A 17,966-nucleotide genomic window follows, 5' to 3' on the forward strand; every position below is an offset into this window, starting at 1 on the left:
AATAGACCCTTACGGGTCACTTTGGTACTCTGAGAGGTACCCTCTCAGAGTTAGGAGGGAGACCTTGAAATTGAACAGTAATGATGTGAGCATCCACACTGACCACACCGATGATCGAACCTTCTGTAAACAGTATAGCCTATAGCTGTATCGAAGCCCCAACTTGGATATGGATGACCTGAAACTGTCTTAGAACTATTAGAGTTAGAGTTCTAAGTTCTGTTGCACAGAAACAGATGGAGACAATCGAAGGCCACGGGTTCACAAACTTTTTCAAAGACGAGAGAAATCCTTGAAACATGTTTCAAAGTGTATCGGTCTTTGAACACATTTTCTGACTCGGCAATGAAGTAAACATCTCTCTCTGTGTGTGTCTGTCTCTCTCTCTCTCTCTCTCTCTCTCTCTCTCTCTCTCTCTCTCTCTCTCTCTCTCTCTCTCTCTCTCTCCTCTCTCTCCCCTGCTGAGATTTAGACCAGGTTTTTTAGTTGGTCTAAATCGCGATTGCTTTTTGCTCCCTCGGGATAGCAATGCGCCAACAATTAGCGCATGTCATTTTAAGACCAACACACACACACACACACACACACACACACACACACATGGACACACACATGGGCACACAGATGGGCGCACAATGCATTTTGCTACTTACACACGTGGGCACATGGGCGTGAAAACAACAACGGGTGTTGGTTGTAATGGTTGTCGCACCATTTTGCGGCAGGTATAAGATCAGGCTTTGTTTGGAGTGTGTAGCTACATTTGGTCCATTGTATCCTAACGTAGCTTCTTTTGCATTCTTTCCCCAACTAAACTAAACTTCTCACATGTTTTACCATTGAACTAATAAAGCCTGCCTGCTTGCTCAGGGGATACATTGAATCTTGACCATCACGTCAAAATTCGCGTCAGATCCTGTGTCTAGGTGAGACGTGACATTTGACGCGATCTAAGTGTCTAAAATAGAAGAGCAGGGAGACTAACTACAACCACAGCCAATAAGTTATATCATATTAACCCATTGAGACCTGAAGCCGATTCTACATGTCTCCTAAATCCCAACAGTTTTCTGAAAAACGCAAGTTTCTATATCAGTGGTGCTCAATCTTTTTCATGTCAACGACCCCCAAAATGATATGTTTTTGGCCGCGGACCCCCATCAAAATATTTTGTTCCAGGGACCCCCAGAAACAAAGATTTGAGTTAAAAATGTTCGCTTTAAAAATATATATATTTCAAAGATTTGCACACATTTTCACGATTTTTCAAAAATAGCAGATCTACAAGCTCATAGCGCGGCACTCGGTGCCGCGCTATGAGCTTGTATATCTGCTATTTTTGCCCAAAGTGTAAAATAAAATAGCCCAAAGTGTAAAATAAGGCTTTTTAGCTCAAATCTAAAAATGACACAGTTCCAGGTCTTAATGGGTTAACATACTCTACCATACAGATTGGACAAAAATACATTTTATTAATAAAAAAGATAAATGTTATGCTATGTCTAGGATGTTGCGTCAGTCTTTAGCGGAACAAGTCCCGACTACATTCCTGTGCTTGTACATGTATAAGTCAGTGACAAATAAGACCTTTTCTTGATTCTTGAAGAAGCACCATTTCTTCGGGTGGCCGGCTCGCTGTAATCCTTGTGTGCTGTAGTGTACTGTGCCTTGTGCCGCTAAGCTGTGTGTGCAGATATACTCAGATATACTATGCATGTGTCTGTCTGTGTCTGCGCTGCGTACACAGACTTGATGCATTATTTATACTGAGTCGAGTTTGGATTTAACCCGTTAAGATCGGGAAAGCATCTGTGTCATTTTAAGATTTTTTTGGGGGCTATTCAAAAATAGCAGATATACAAGCTCATGAGCTTGTAGATCTGCTATTTTTTTTTGTATCCTGAAAATTTGTGTAAATCTTTGAATATATATATTTTTTAAAGCAAACATTTGGAACTCAAATCTTTGCTTCTGTTGATTCATTCTACAAATGTCTTCAAAATCCTAACGTATCATTGGTTCTCAAACTTTTTCATGTCAAGGGGCCCCCAAAATGATATGTATTTGGCCACGGACCCCCATCTCAAAATATTTAGCTCCAGGGACCCCCAGAAGCAAAGATTCGAGTTACAAATGTTCGCTTTAAAAAAAAATATATATATTCAAAGATTTGCTCAGATTTTCACAATTTTTCAAAAATAGCAGATCTACAAGCTCATAGCGCTATGAGCTTAAAATGATGCGTTCCCATTCTTAATGGGTTAAAGCAAAGGGAAAAGCTGTGAGACTGGAGAGGCTCAAGCCAGGCTGTCGGGATCAATACCGCGGCAGTGAGGGAAAACTAGAAATTCAAGAGCTAGTTTGTTTACTAAAAAAAACTTTTTTTTTCTCGAGGTTCTTTTGAGGTTTTTTGTTTCTGCTGTTGTTTTTTTTTATCCCCGGAGGAGCTCATAAAAATACATTCTGAAAGTATTTGAAGGGCTGGATGGAGAGAGAAGAAAATTGGCGGCATGACCTTTGAGATTGTTTGAACAAACCACCGGCGTGTTGAATGTCAAGTTGAACTGCTTTTGTCTTAAACCTTTAAGACCGGGAACGCACGGTTTCTTTGGCTATTCAAAAATAGCAGATATACAAGCTCATAGCACGGCACCGAGTGCCGCGCTATGAGCTTGTAGATCTGCTATTTATTGAGAAAACATGACATTTTTTGCAAATCTTCTAATGATTCTAATGTCTTCTAAATCCTAACAAAACAAAAAAACGTATGTTGCTATAGTGTCAGTGGTTCCAAACTTTTTCATGTCAAGGATCCCCAAAATTATATGTAGTTGGCCGCGGACTCCCATCTCAAAATATTTAGTTCCAGGGACCCCCCCCCAGAAGCAAAGATTTGGGTTACAAAAAATAAATAAATGTATATAATATTCAAATATTTGCGCACATTTTCACAATACAAATAAATAAATAGCAGATCTACAAGCTCGTAGCGGTAGCGCGGCACTCGGTGCCGCGCTATGAGCTTGTATATCTGCTAATTTTGAATAGCCAAAGAAATCTAAAAATGACACAGATGCTTCCCCGGTCTTAAAGGGTTAATCTTCCCAGATGGCATGAAATGCCTTCGACTTGAAAGGAAAACTGATTTCATAAACCTGTCCGTTTGTACAGCGAGTACAAACACATTACGGATTCAGTTGACTGATCAAATTGACTAATCAAACACATAAATGTTTCAGTTAATTCTTCTAAAGCAATTCATTCATACCGTGAAATCAATGAGAACATTTGGCAGTCGTTTATGAAATGATGTTATAAATGCTCATCACAACATGTTTAAAAAACACATCTTATCCTGTCTGTCTCAAACGATATGGACCAGAACTCCAGAGGACATGCAAGCTTTGGATGGGTAAATTGCTTTTACAGCCTCACCCAGGCTGATGGCTGCTCACAGTGCTCAGATGGGGAGGACACTGTTGGGGTTTAAGCTCACTTTGACATGCATACTGGGCAAGCCGGGGGGGGGGGGGTTGACTTCGCATCCTTCTGATTCGCAGACGAGCCTCTCTTTAACCAGTCAGCGCTAAGGCTAATCACGTCAGTGTTGCCAGATGTTCGGGGACACTGTGGGCGCTGGGAGCGTGTCCTCTCCTCTGCGTTATCAGTGCCCATACCCTAGGGGGGGTTGGCGAAAGGGCCTTTCTGTGTGGAGTTTGCATGTTCTCCCCGTGTCCCCTAGGGTAGGTACCCTCATAAAAAACAGTAATCCTGGTCTCTATACTGCCTCCCCCTGGTCAGCCGGGGCGCCTGATGGAGGGGAAAGGAACTGGTTGGAATAACGTGTTCCTTCCACGCGCTATACGTCCTACCGGGGAAACTCCCCCCTGTCAGGTGATAAGAAACGGCTTGCTAGCTCCTCATGCATTGAAGGGAGCATGAGCTCAGTTCTGGGCTCTCCCTAGGCTGGCAGAGGGAGAGTAGCGCCCAGGATTATTATCGGCAATTGGCACTGGGTGAAAAAATGGGTTACAAAATCATGGGATAAAGACTATGAAAATAAGTGTTTCCCGATGTCCGATAATTATTGATCGTACATCGTACAGTGTACGATGTACGATCAATTATTCCAAACGTTCGATAATGTCACCATATCACCAAAAAAAGTGTGTGAATTTACTAAATTCCCTGGCTGCTGATTCGGGATCCCGTTTTTTTTTTTTCCAGTAAATCTGACCCTAGATCTGTACTTGGAATCACTGGTCGCATCTTTCCAGTCCAGTTTCAGGCTTTTATTTGTGTAAGGTCCAGGAAAGTTGCCTGCTTCCACGCGGCATATGTATATATATTTTTTGGCTGTGTGCAACATTTTTCTTTCAAATTCGATAATTTTAAGCCTCTGGTACGATATGATTTAACATTTCCCGCCTGGCAACACTGATTCACATAATGTGTTTACAGTGGCGTGCACAGACATTTTGAGGGGCAGGTGCTCAAGTAAATCATACTTTTTTTTTGTTTACTTGGTTTGCTCTTTTTTTCCCTCTCTTTGCCAAAAATAGCAGATCTACAAGCTCACAACGCCTCGCAGCGCGAGGCGTTGTGAGCCTGTAGATCGGCTATTTTTGGCTAAAGTTCTCCTCAGAAAAGGGATGCTAGGTTTCGACTGGTTATGGTAAAAAGAAAAATCATATCACATAAAGATTTGGCGGACCCCCTGTAGTAACTCTGAGGACCCCCTAGGGGTCCCGGACCCCCTGTTGAAAACCCCTGCTATGCCCTTTTTTCAAAAGGGCCCTTCTGGTCAAGAGGGCAAAGGGCAGGTGCTCTAGCACCACCTAGAGTCTATCTGTACACGGCCCTGCGTGTTTAGGTGTAATATTTCTTTCTAATGTGTGTGTTGCAGATGCACCCTGGGCCATCCTGTTGGCCAACATTGAGCCGGACTCCACGGCGGTGACGGTCAGCGGTTTGATCCCCGCCCGCTCCTACCAGTTCCGCCTGTGCGCCGTCAACGACGTGGGGAAGGGCCAGTTCAGCAAGGAGACCGACCGGTGAGACACTCACTGGGTTCTGACTCTTTAGGCGCATATACTGTAGGCATATACTGTAGGCTATAGGTCTCTCTACACCAGTGGTTCTCAAACTTTTTCATGTCAAGGACCCCCAAATGGACACTTATTAGCCCGCGGACCCCCATTTGAAAAGATAAGCCAGGGACCCCCATAAGAGAAGATTTTTACGGCTCTAGCAGTGATTCTCAACCATTTTAATTTTAAGGACCCCCAGTTTGACATGCATTAGGCTACGGATCCCCATTTAATGGCATTTCTATCACTTTATCACGCAATTTAGATTGTAAAATCAATGTTAACTTAACTCTGAGTGTGTACAAATGGAACCAAATGGACCCGTTAGGGTCCATTTGGTTCCATTTGTACACTCTCAGAGTTACAGACCCATAAGGGTCCATTTGGTTCCTATCCATCATTTAGCTGGGAACCCCCTGGAACCCCCTCAAGTACCCCTGGGGGTCCCCGGACCCCACTTTGAGAACCAATGCTCTACACTGTATACTATCATTTAAGGCAGAAAAGACCCAAAAATATCTCAAAAACAAAAACAAAACACTACAGGAAACACAGTGATGTACAAAAAGTACAAAAGGAGGAACATGGTAAACAGTAGAAGAACCATAATTCTGAGTGTTCATTTCAATTTCAACTTCAACGTTATTTTCACATCGCAAGGCTATAGGCTACAGGTGTAATACAACTCACACCCAGTGTGAAGTGGGCGGTGTGGTCACAGTGGTCATCACAGTGATGGAAGTTGACTTAAAGAAAAGTAATATTTCTGAAGTGTGTGGTGCTATTTATAATTATTAATTTCATCATGTGTCTTGCTAGCTAATCACAATACTGGGCTAAGGGTGTGAATGGAGTCAACCAATCATGTACAAAAAATAAATACATTTATTGAAACACTCTTTATGTGTGATTCACTTAAAAAAAAACATAAATGTGTTTTTTTTTAAGTGCATAGTCCTATTTATAGGGCTATGCACATGTGTCATGTGTTTCACTAGCCAATCACAGTCCTGAATAGAGTCAACCAGTGTACAATGGTGGCCAATCACGGTGCAGGGTTAGGGGGGTACAATTGTGGCCAATCACAGCACAGGGTTGGGGGGATACAATGGGTGGGGGGGATACAATGGTGGCCAATCACAGTGCAGCGAACGTCGATGTCCAAACCTCACATATAGGGGTGGTTGCACCGCCCAAAAAAGAGTGTGGGGATTTCTTCCCAACCATTTTGCAGTTTTCAAAAAATAATAGAATAGAGAAAGAACAAAGGAAAGAGAGTCAGACAACAAGACAAGTCGAAATAGAAATGAGAATTTGTGTGAGAACACTTAGCAGCATGTACCTCTCTCTCTCTCTCTCTCTCTCTCTCTCTCTCTCTCAGGGTACTAGCAGCAGGTAGTATAGCATTACAGTCGTGTTGTGCAGGTAGAGACAGCACTTAGCAGGATATAGTTAGGCTATATATAGCAGCAAATGTAGAAAAACTGTCTTCTCTCTTGTGGACAGCAATGGGGTGTATTCATACTCATATACATAAGTGATACATTAACTGAAAGTGTACAAATGTAACCCAACGGACCCTTGCTGTTCCATTTGTTTACATGTGTACAGACACACTGGGGAGTTACAAATGGGTACATGAACACTGAGGGGTTTTGCTATCTTATTATTATAGTTTGAGCATCCAACTTATATCGTCGTTATTATTAGTAAAAGTATCAATACCATAATCGAGAAATACTCAGTTACAAGTAAAAGGCTGTTATTCAAAATGCACTTGAGTAAAATGACAATAAAAATATACTTAAATTACCAAAAGTAAAAAGTATTCATTATGCAGAATGTCCCATTTTCACAAGTTTTCAAAATGCTTAAAAAATCTTTTGAAAATAGCAGATCTACAAGCTCACAACGCGTCGCGATGCGACTTGCCGGGAGCTTGTACAGTAGATCTGTGTCTTAGTGTTTTGCTAATTATTCGGGGTCCCCACTTGCAATATCATCGCGGCCCACCAGTGGAGCCCTGGTCCACGGGTTGGGAACCACTGACCTAAGTAACTCCAATGTTCCTAATAAATATGCTATCATCCTATCACATCACTCCTTATCAACATTAACACCAGGCTTATCCACTCCACTTAACCACTTAACCAAAGCCATTTAAACCAACAGAGTGGGTTTCTGTTCCACTTGGCTGGGTTAGATGTCTATCATTGTCTATTATTCCAGGGGGCTTTTAAACCATTAAAACCGGGAACGCATCTCTTGTCATTTTAGATTTCTTTGAATATAAAGAAAATGGCAGATCTACAAGCTCATAGCGTGGCACCAAGTGCTGTACTATGAACTTGTAGATCTGCTATTTTTGAAAATGTGTGCAAATATTTCATTTGATCTTAGCTTTTGGTGGGGTTCACAAAATATTTTATAATTATATATAATTTTGGGGTCCTTGACATGAAAAAGTTTGAGAACCACTGATATATATAGCAACATACGTTTTTCAGAAAACTGTTAGGATTTAGAAGACATTTGTAGAATGAGCAAAAATTTGTGTTACAAATGTTTCCCTATTTTTCAAAAATAGCAGATCTACAAGCTCGTCAAGTGCCGCGCTATGAGCTTGTAGATCTGCTATTTTTGAACAGCCAAAAGACATCTAAAAATAACACAGATTCTTTCCCGGTCTAAATTGGTTAAAAGCCTGTTTTTTTTTAGCCTCGGAAACCACAATAAGACGTTGCGTCTCTCCTCTAATTGAGCTTGAAATGTCGCTGAACGGAGAGGCTCCGAGGGAGCGTTCGTTCCCTGACAGCGCAGGCAGCTTGTATTCTATACGTCAGTGTCGGCTCACACACGCCACGCCGTTATTTCATCATGCAGTCTATCACGCTTAAACGCAGAACGATGAAAGACTAGCATGATGATGATCAAACAAACAGGGGTGTGTCTGGCGCAGTAGTCTGTATTAGTGAGACATTTGTAATGGTGAATACAGTAGCTTGTAATAGTGAATAGTTTAGTGAATAGCTTGTATGAATAGTTTGTAATGGTGAATATGGTAGTTTATAATCAGTGGCGTGCACAGACATTTTGAGGGGCAGGTGCTCAAGTAAATTATACTTTTTTTGTTTACTTGGTCTGCTCTTTTTTCCCTCTACTCTTTTGGCTAAAGTTCTCCTCAGAAAAGGGATGCTAGGTTTCGAGTGGTTATGGTAAAAAAGAAAAATCATATCACATAAAGATTTGGCGGACCCCCTGTAGTAACTCTGAGAACCCCCTAGGGGTCCCGGACCCCCTGTTGAAGACCCCTGCTGTAAACTGAAAAAAACAAAACTTTTTTTCCCCCTTTTTTTTCAAAAGGGCACTTCTGGTCAAGAGGGCAAAGGGCAGGTGCTCTAGCACCACCTAGAGTCTATCTGTGCACGTCCCTGTTTATAATAGTGAATACCGGTAGTCAATATGGTAGTTTGTAATAGTGAAAAGTTTGTGATAGTGAGTAGTTTGTAATCGTGAATAGTTTGTAATAGTGAATAGTGTGGGGGGGGCTTGCACAGGGGTTTCCCACCCACACGTACAGGGGGTCCCGGCACCAAGCGCTTTTATGCCGCCACTCAAACCTAAAATCTCAGCCATCCATCTCGGGACCATATAGCTCACACACGTCCCCACTCCTGGGTTGGTTGGTTGGTTGGTTGGTTGGTTGGTTGGTTGGTTGGTTGGTTGGTTGGTTGGTTGGGTGTGTGTGTGTGTGTGTGTGTGTGTGTGTGTGTGTGTGTGTGTGTGTGTGTGTGTGTGTGTGTGTGTGTGTGTGTGTGTGTGTGTGTGTGTGTGTGTGTGTGTGTGTGTGTGTGTGTGTGTGTGTGTGTGTGTGTGTGTGTGTGTGTGTGTGTGTGTGTGTGTGTGTGTGTGTGTGTGTGTGAGGATAACAATAGGGAGTTTATGTGTCTGGATTGATTTTGGTGTCCACTGCCTTTTTTTGTCAGTCACGGTCTTAGCTTTAGTCCCAGAGGACAGACTGCGGTGAAATGGAGCAATATTGGAAAATAATAGCATTTAAAGACTCAAAATAGACTTGAGTAAAAGTACAAATGTTTTGGAATCAAAATATACTTAGAGTACCAAAAGTAAAAGTACCCATTGTGCAGAATGTCCCATTTCACAAGAAAATAGCAGATCTACAATGCGTCGCATCGCAACACATTGTGAGCTGGTAGATCGGCTATTTTCAAATGGCCGAAATGTATATAGGGCTGAATGGGTAATGTATGTTTTGTAATAATAATCAAAATCTACAAAGTTACTAGTAACTAAAGTTTTCAAATAATTGTAGTGGAGTAAAAAGTACAATAAAAAAGTACAGTGAAAATACCTCAAAATGGTACTTAACGGCAGCATTTTTTCATAACAACTTACCGTGGGTGCCAGCATTCTCCCCATTGACTGCGCTTTGCTGTTTAACGCTTCCGCGTGCGCGACGAGCAAATCCACGCAAAAAAAAGCATCGATTCATGTTGTCCCATGAGCCTGGCTACAGCCTGGAACCATAACATTACCCTGGCGGGTTACAACGGGGGGGGGATCGCGCATCGCGCATGACCGGTTTTCCCCACAGGAAACAGATTCGGAGATATAGGCGTTTCAAAGTAGGAAATAGACAGGAAGCGGATGGGAAAAAAAAAAATGTTTCCGGTGAGCGATCTGGCACTTCCTTCGCAGGATTACAATGGGTGCTCCCAGAGCTGCTCTAGCCCCGCCCGCGCGGAGAAAAACGAAAAAAACAAAAAGACTAAACTCACGGTTCAGACCGTGTTCGGCACCGAAGCGGCGGAACCGCCACTATGTAAACACACGGTTCAGACCGTGTTTGGCACCCGATGTGTTAAGTACAGTACTTGAGTAAATGTACTTAGTTACTCCCCACCACTGGTCACCAGTGAAGTGGCAGTGCCTCATCAGAGACCTGCTGTGTGGAATCACAGTTTCGAGGTGTTCCTCCTCCTCCTTCTCCTTCTCTTCTCCTCCTTTAGACCTCCTCTAAAACACCTCAGTGTTCATTGGACTCACACAGTGACCTGTGATGTCAGAACTCCATTTCGCCGGATGACATTTTGTCAGCGTGACATTTGTCATCCGGCTTGACATGTATCACGCCTGATGACAAATACATGTTCAGATTGTCCGTCCCTCCTTTTGTGTCTGACATCTGTCTCTCATCCACTAATTACTGTGTGTGTGTGTGTGTGTGTGTGTGTGTGTGTGTGTGTGTGTGTGTGTGTGTGTGTGTGTGTGTGTGTGTGTGTGTGTGTGTGTGTGTGTGTGTGTGTGTGTGTGTGTGTGTGTGTGTGTGTGTGTGTGTGTGTGTGTGTGCGTGCGTGTGTGTGTGCGTACTTGTATTACTAAACGGGCCTCATAAGAGAAATGATGGTTTTATGGTTATATAATGATGTGGGGAGTTAGACCTACAATTAGGAAAAGATTCAGCTTGGGGATTAGGTTTAGAATGAGCCATTTAGAAGGTAAATGTAGGGGTTGCAGTTATGTGTGAGTTCATGGTTAGTTGCGCGCTGGTGTTACGCACCATAACATACCGTAGTTAAAGGTTTATGTCCTCACAAGTATACAGTAGTAATACAAACCTGTGTGTGTGTGTGTGTGTGTGTGCGTGTGTGTGTGTGTGTGTGTGTGTGTGTGTGTGTGTGTGTGTGTTACGCAGTGTGTCTCTGCCAGAGGAGCCCCCCAGCGCCCCCCCTCAGAACGTGATCGCCAGCGGTCGGACCAACCAGTCCATCATGATCCAGTGGCAGCCTCCGCCAGAGAGCCACCAGAACGGCGTGCTCAGGGGCTACAGCGTCCGGTAAGAAGACCACCTGCAAAAAAAACTGTTATCTCCATAGTTTAACTTTTTGTGTCTTTTTTTCGTAAATTAGCGTCCTACTTGATCATACTACAGCGTCACACGAAAGCATCAAAAGTAGCAGATCCGCCGCGACGCCTTTCGAGCTGGTAGATCTGCTACTTTTGCTGGTATAAGGCCCATTTATACTTTATCTTCAAGTATAAATGGGCCTTATACCAGCTCAGTGGTATAGAGGCTATGTGTGTGACATCATCGTACCCGGAGGTAATGCGGGAATGCCTACTGAGTGGCAAAAAAACAACTTTCTGGCCTTGACAGCCCATACATCCAAACAGAAAAGTCCTATCTGATTGTATTAAACGACATTAAACTCACCAACATGGCAGCTGTACGGAAAGCTTGAATAATCCTCTTTCTATCTGCAAGGTTTTCGTTTAATAAAACTTAACCGAAGGCATGTTATGAGCTACTTTCTGTCAATAAATTCCGTGCAGGTGATTATTTGTTGTCAGAGTTTGGAAGCGCTCGTTTTCGTCCTGCTGCCTCCTCCATTATGTGCAATTTAGAAACAGGTGATACGCAGCACCTTTGAGTGATTTCCAATGAGCGCTTCCAAAGTCCAACGCTCCATGCTGCTCAATGTTTTGCCACTCAGTCTAGTGTCCCGTTGGAAAAGTGAAGCATGTGCATACACTCTATTGTGGTTTAGAGCTGTCCGCCCTGAGATGGGGAGGTCGGGGGTTCAACCCCCGGGCCGAGTCATACCAAAGACTAGAACAAAAGAAAGAAATGTGACACACTAGCGTCATGTCCAGGGGGTGTACTTGTACATAAACTCGCCTCACGCAACAGAGACAGGAGACAGGGTGACCGGACCTGTGGGCCACATGGCTCTGGCTCAGTAACTGTTGGTTCCCAAGGCTACATACTTACTCACTGTACTATAAGTAGGCTTTAGTCAGCCAAGTGAAGGGGAGGACTGTTGGGGAGAAGTGTTGACCGGCAGCAAACACCCAGCTGTTCCATGGATCTGTGAACAAACACAGTGAGCTGTGTGGTGTAGTTCCACCAGACAGCAGAGACGGAGAGGAGCTCAAGTTTAAGATGTGTATTTGTCGGTGGTGGAAGAAGTACTCAGTTATGTTTTTACTTAAGTAAAAGTATCAATACCACATTGTAGAAAAAATGTACTTGAGTAAAAGCACAAACTAAAGTATTGGCATCAAAATAATACTTACAGTAAAGTACCAAAAGTCAAAGTACTCATTACGTTTTCAAAACGTATACAGGTATTTTGAAATATAGCAGATCTACAAACTCACAACGCGTTGCGATGTGACGTGTTGTGAGCTTGTAGATCGGCTATTCAATATTTGCCTCTGAGATGTAGCGGAGTAGAAGTAAAAGTATTGAAAATTGGAAATACTCTACTTGAGGAGTAAATGTTCTAGTTACTTTCCCACCAGTGAGTTTTTAAGATGTTGTATTTGTCACATGCCAACAATACAGCCAGTAGCATGTCTGCAGGCAGTCACACTGCTGGTGTACTGACAGCCCCCCCCCCCCCACACACAGTGTGAAGTGAAAGAAACGAGCTGCACATGAGGTGCAAGGAAGGGAAGAAAAGATAAAAATAAAAATAAGTATTAAGAAAAAGGCAAGAATGTGGCAAGAACACGAATGCTTCTATAATAACACGTCTTTCCAAGACTTCTCATCAGAAGCATAGAGAGATATCGTGGTCGGGCAGAAACCTTGTATCTTCTCCGTATCTCAACTTTTTAATGCTTTTTTTTTCATACAAGAAAGTTGCACGAGAGTATTGAGCAGTGGCGTGCACAGACATTTTGAGGGCCAGGTGCTCAAGTAAATTATGCTTTTTTTTTGTTTACTTGGTCTGCTCTTTTTTCCCTCTACACCTATACTTCTTTGCCAAAAATAGCCGATCTACAAGCCCACAACGCCTCGCAGTGCGAGGCGTTGTGAGCTTGTAGATCTGCTATTTTTGGCTAAAGTTCTCCTCAGAAAAGGGATGCTAGGTTTCGAGTGATTATGGTAAAAAGAAAAATCATATCACATAAAGATTTGGCGGACCCCCTGTAGTAACTCTGAGGACCCCCTAGGGGTCCCGGACCCCCTGTTGAAGACCCCTGCTGTAAACTGAAAAAAAAAAAGAAAAGAAAAAGGGGCACTTCTGGTCAAGAGGGCAAAGGGCAGGTGCTTTAGCACGTCCCTGATCTTCTCCATATCTCAACTTTTTAATGTTTTGAGAATAGCAGAGCTACAGTACGAGCTTGTAGATCGGCTATTTTAACTATTTTACAACTATTCCACAATCTCCGCATTCAGCATATAGAGTCTGGAACTACACATCCCGAAAAAGCCGAGACGGGAAGCTGTCATCTGTTCATCATTTCAATTCACAATTCAAAATATATTTTTTAAATATTTTTACATTGGGGGGGACCAAGTACAGAGCCCTTGGAGAGTATATTATAGGGTTTGGAGTGGTTAAGTAAAACAATGGTTCTCGGTCTGAAATGTTCTTTCTGGAAACAAAAACAATGCTCTTCTACTGTATAATCTATGGCAGGGGTGATGCAACTTTGATCATGGAGAGGCCCACTATGTTTCCACACTCACTCCAGAGGGCCACATTGCATATACTGTCCATTCTATGTCACACAAAAGTAGCAAAAATAGCAGATCTACAAGCTCAAAACGCATCGCAGTGCGGCGCGTTTTGAGCTTGAAGATCTGCTATTTTGCATTTTTATTTAATTTCAAATGCATTTAGTTATACTTATGTTGTTAACTTTATGAACTTAAATACAAATACATTGGACATAAAAAATACAATAAAATTGTAATACTAGTCATTAAGCTACTATTATGTTTGCAATTGTAACAGCTGAAATCAATAATGTGTCAGTATTCCCATATTAACCTGTGGGCCCCAGTACGTGAAGGTGGGGGCCGCATGTGGCCCCCGGGCCGCCAGTTGCCCATGTATGATCTATGGCATCACTCTGAAGAACCAGTTTCTGTTCCAGTTGGTACCGTTTATGTTGTTTCTGCGTGCACTGCGTACGTACTATTGTTGGATTCCCTATTACTCCCACATACAGTAAATAAGATTGACACAAAGTCCTGTATGCAAAGCCAGCTCATACATGTAGGCATGGAGCACAGAACATGAACAGTTAATTAAGGCGCTGCATCTTCAAATCACGTACCGCAGATCAGTGATTGACAGGACGTAAGTCGACTTAACAAGGGGCCATTTTAACCCTGTCAGCGCTGGGCGGCGGTGAGAGCAGCGGATTGACTGCAAAGTGCTGCAAACACGTCATTAGTTTGGCTTTTCTCTTGGGCTTGTTATTCATTCATTAGAGAGAGGCCTTTAAATGAAACGCCATGCTTCTTCCCCTACAGACAACTAGTCAATGCTGTGGGGAAGTGCTGTTGGCTGGTGCACTGTCTCCCCCTTGCTTTGAGTCGGGGGTACTGCAGGTCATTGTCTGAAGTGCAGAATCTGTCTGTCTGTCTGTCTGTCTGTCTGTCTGTCTGTCTGTCTGAGCAAATGTCATAAGGGAAAATGTCAACATGATGTACTGTAACAATTGAATTCTTTAGCCTGTATCGTTTTGATTCATTTTCCCAAATAACCTTAAAAAGTACTTTAATATCCAATATGGCATATTATGGCTACCACAGGAAAATAAAAAGCACACTCTTTGGCTATTCAATCTCACAAGTGAAAAGGAGCAACACTGTGTTAGCTGAATAGGTAGAGAGCCAGCCTGGGAAGCAGAAAGTCCCAGGTTCGATTCCCACCCTAAGCAAGACACTTAATCCACACAGTAACTGCTCGCGCTCCTCTGTGGGTAGCACTCAGCTCGGTGAAGCTGAAAACTGAAGTACCCCCATGCATGGGATCAAAATAGTTTCAATGTTTTTCAGCCCAAGGACCCCCTGTATCTGAGAGAGAGATGAACCAGGGACCACTCACTATATATTCAATTTAAAATTGTGTTACAGATTAAACCTTTTCACAGATTTCATAGACTATCATCATCATCACTATAATCAGTTAACGTTGGATTCATGTTCGTGTGTGTTTTCTGACATTCAACCAGTTGAACTGTCAATACTTAATATTCTTGACCTTTCACTCTGTACTTAGTCTGCTCTTTTTTTCCCCTCTCTTTACCGAAAATAGCCGATCTACAAGCTGCGAGGCGTTGTGAGCTTGTAGATCTGCTATTTTTGGCTAAAGTTCTCCTGAGAATAGGGATGCTAAGGTTCAATTGGTTAGTGTAAAAAAAAACACACACACAAAGATTGTTGGACCCCCCCTTAGTAACTCTGTAGGGTCCCCAATGTGGGGAAGACCCCTGGTCTAATTATTGGGCGGTGTAGCCGCCCCTATAAATGGGGTTGGGACACCTCATTAGTACACCCTTCGCTGTACTGTGATTGGCTCATAATTAGTACACCCCTAGCATTAGTACACCCCTAGCTGTACTGTGATTGGCTGACTCTATTGGCTGACTCTATTCAGCACTGTGATTGGCTAGCGAGACACATGATGAAATGAATAACATATAAATAGGACTATGCACTTAAAAAAAAAAACTTTTTTTTAAAGTGAGCTTCCATCACTGTGATGACCACTGTGATGACCACACCGCCCACTTCACACTGGGTGTGATTTTTCTTCTTATTCTTATTGGTCCTTATCTCAGGTACCGTCTGACGGGGCTTCCTGTGGACTACCAGTCCAAGAACATCTCCAACCCGGACGTGACCAACCTCCTGCTGGAGGAGCTCATCATCTGGACCAACTACGAGATCGAGGTGGCGGCGTACAACGGCGCCGGCCTGGGCGCCTTCAGCCACAAGGTCACCGAGTGGACCCTGCAGGGAGGTGAGGAAGAACGCATCATCGTCATCATCATCATCGTCCACCCGCTTTCAGGAATACCTTGTATCTCCATTAGGGTTGGGATCAAATGGACCCATAAAGGTCCATTTGGCTCTAATTGTCCTCTCTCAGAGTTACAGACCTGCATCTGTGTCATTTTTTGATTTGAGCTAAAAAGCATTATTTTACACTTTGGCTATTAAAAAATAGCAGATCTACAAGTTCGTAGCGCGGCACCGAGTGCCGCGCTACGAGCTTGCAGATCTGCTATTTTTGAAAAATCATGAAAATATGTGCAAATCTTTGAATATATTGTTTTAAAGCGAACATTTTAACTCAAACTAACTTTGGAACCCCCACCCCGCAAGTAACCCTGCCCTATACTTTGTCATATGGGAGTATTGACGATAGCCGATCTATAAGCTCACAACCCATCACGATGCGATGCTTTGTGAGCTTGTATATCAGCTATTTTCTCTATGAGAAAATAATGACATGCCCGAAATACAGTGACCAGGTCAAAAGTAGTTAAGTATGCCGGCCGGGAGGTTTTAATAATATTTAACCAATGAAACATATTAACAAGAGCTTCCGACTAAATAATAACTACATTGGATCCATTGGAACATCATTTTATTCATGATCATTTTTTCCATTTCCCTGAAAAGTAACGCTTTTGGACGTACATTCGTACAAGGTTTCCAAGTGACGATACGCATTAAAGTGAAAGTATCGCTCGCTGCTGTTTTGTTGGAGATATGATTGAACAATCTAAAACTTAACTGCTGAAGTTTTGGTTTAATAGAGAGAGAGAGAGAGAGACAGGGAGAGAGAAACCGGATAGGAATTTGGAACATTAGAGAGCATCCGTCTTCGTTCCAATCTGATTCATTTCAGGTTGCCAGGGCAGCCCACTGCTTTATCACAGTTGTTTAAAATGTGCCTTGATGAATGCCCTCAGATTCAAAGCACCCCCCCCATCCCCACGCCCCCCCCCCCCCCCTACACAGCACTCTCACTCCACGACAATTATTTGGCACCTCTGAGTTACTTAGTTATTATTCCAAAACATTAACCCTTTGAGACTGGAAGCCGATTTTACATGACTCCTAAATCCCAACAGTTTTCTGAAAAACCTATGTTTCTATATCAGTGGTGCTCAATCTTTTTCATGTCAAGGACCCCCAAAATTATATGTATTTGGCCACGGACCCCCATCTCAAAATATTTTGTTCCAGGGACCCCCCAGAAGCAAAGATTTGAGTTAAAAATGTTCGCTTTAGAAATATATATATTCAAAGATTTGCACACATTTTCACGATTTTTCAAAAATAGCAGATATACAAGCTCATAGCGCGGCACCGAGTGCCGCGCTATGAGCTTGTATATCTGCTATTTTTTTTTTTGATTTTTTATTTTTGAATAGCCAAAGTGTAATATAATGCTTTTTAGCTCAAATCAAAAAATGACACAGATGCGTTCCTGGTCTTAATGGGATAAACAATTAAGCCCTCTTTTATAGTTTGTCTGTTTGAAAATAGCAGAACGAGAAGCTCGGGTAGATTTTCAAAAACAGAGTATAGGCCTACTTCTACATTGTGGTATTTCCACATCATGGGATGACACAACGAGACCCCTTCGGCAAGGACAAAAACTTCTCCTGCTATTGATCGCTGCCAGTCATCCCTGCTGCCACGTGAAGAGCAGAGATGGCACACAGTGCATACAGTATATTCCTCCCGGGGTGGCATCGGGGGCCGTGTGGCATCGATCCTCCGTTCCAGTGTCCATTACGGCTCCGTGCAACACAAGCAGCTCATTCAGCATGGCCTGCATCATGGCTGCCGTACAGGGCTGTAATAATAATAATAATAATAATAATAATGTGCGTGGGATGGTATCCCTGCAACCTCCCATGGCTGCTCAAGTTCATTTGTATTGATTCGGCTCTGGGAGGAACCGACATAAAAACCTGTGTCACTTTCCCACGTATTCTCACCTCTCAAGCCGTACTGTCGTGACTGTCGTGACGGCCTTTGGACGATGTCAAACGGCAAATATTTGGGAATGCGGAAGTGCGGGCCAGTGT

At 42.9% G+C, this 17,966-nt stretch overlaps 1 protein-coding gene across 1 annotated transcript in view; it reads left to right on the plus strand.

Annotated features, from left to right (window-relative positions):
• The window catches only part of LOC311060681 (protein sidekick-2-like), a 216,801-nt gene that overhangs the window by 76,013 nt on the left and 122,822 nt on the right, over positions 1 to 17,966 (plus strand). Inside the window, exons 13-15 of the mRNA XM_084078960.1 lie at positions 4,907 to 5,054; positions 10,807 to 10,947; positions 15,699 to 15,880. Of these exons, the coding sequence (XP_083935086.1) occupies positions 4,907 to 5,054; positions 10,807 to 10,947; positions 15,699 to 15,880 (471 nt within the window). The remainder of the gene's footprint in view (positions 1 to 4,906; positions 5,055 to 10,806; positions 10,948 to 15,698; positions 15,881 to 17,966) is intronic.

Source organism: Gymnoscopelus microlampas (assembly GCF_963454915.1).
Source record: "Gymnoscopelus microlampas genome assembly, chromosome: 14".
NCBI lineage: Eukaryota > Metazoa > Chordata > Actinopteri > Myctophiformes > Myctophidae > Gymnoscopelus > Gymnoscopelus microlampas.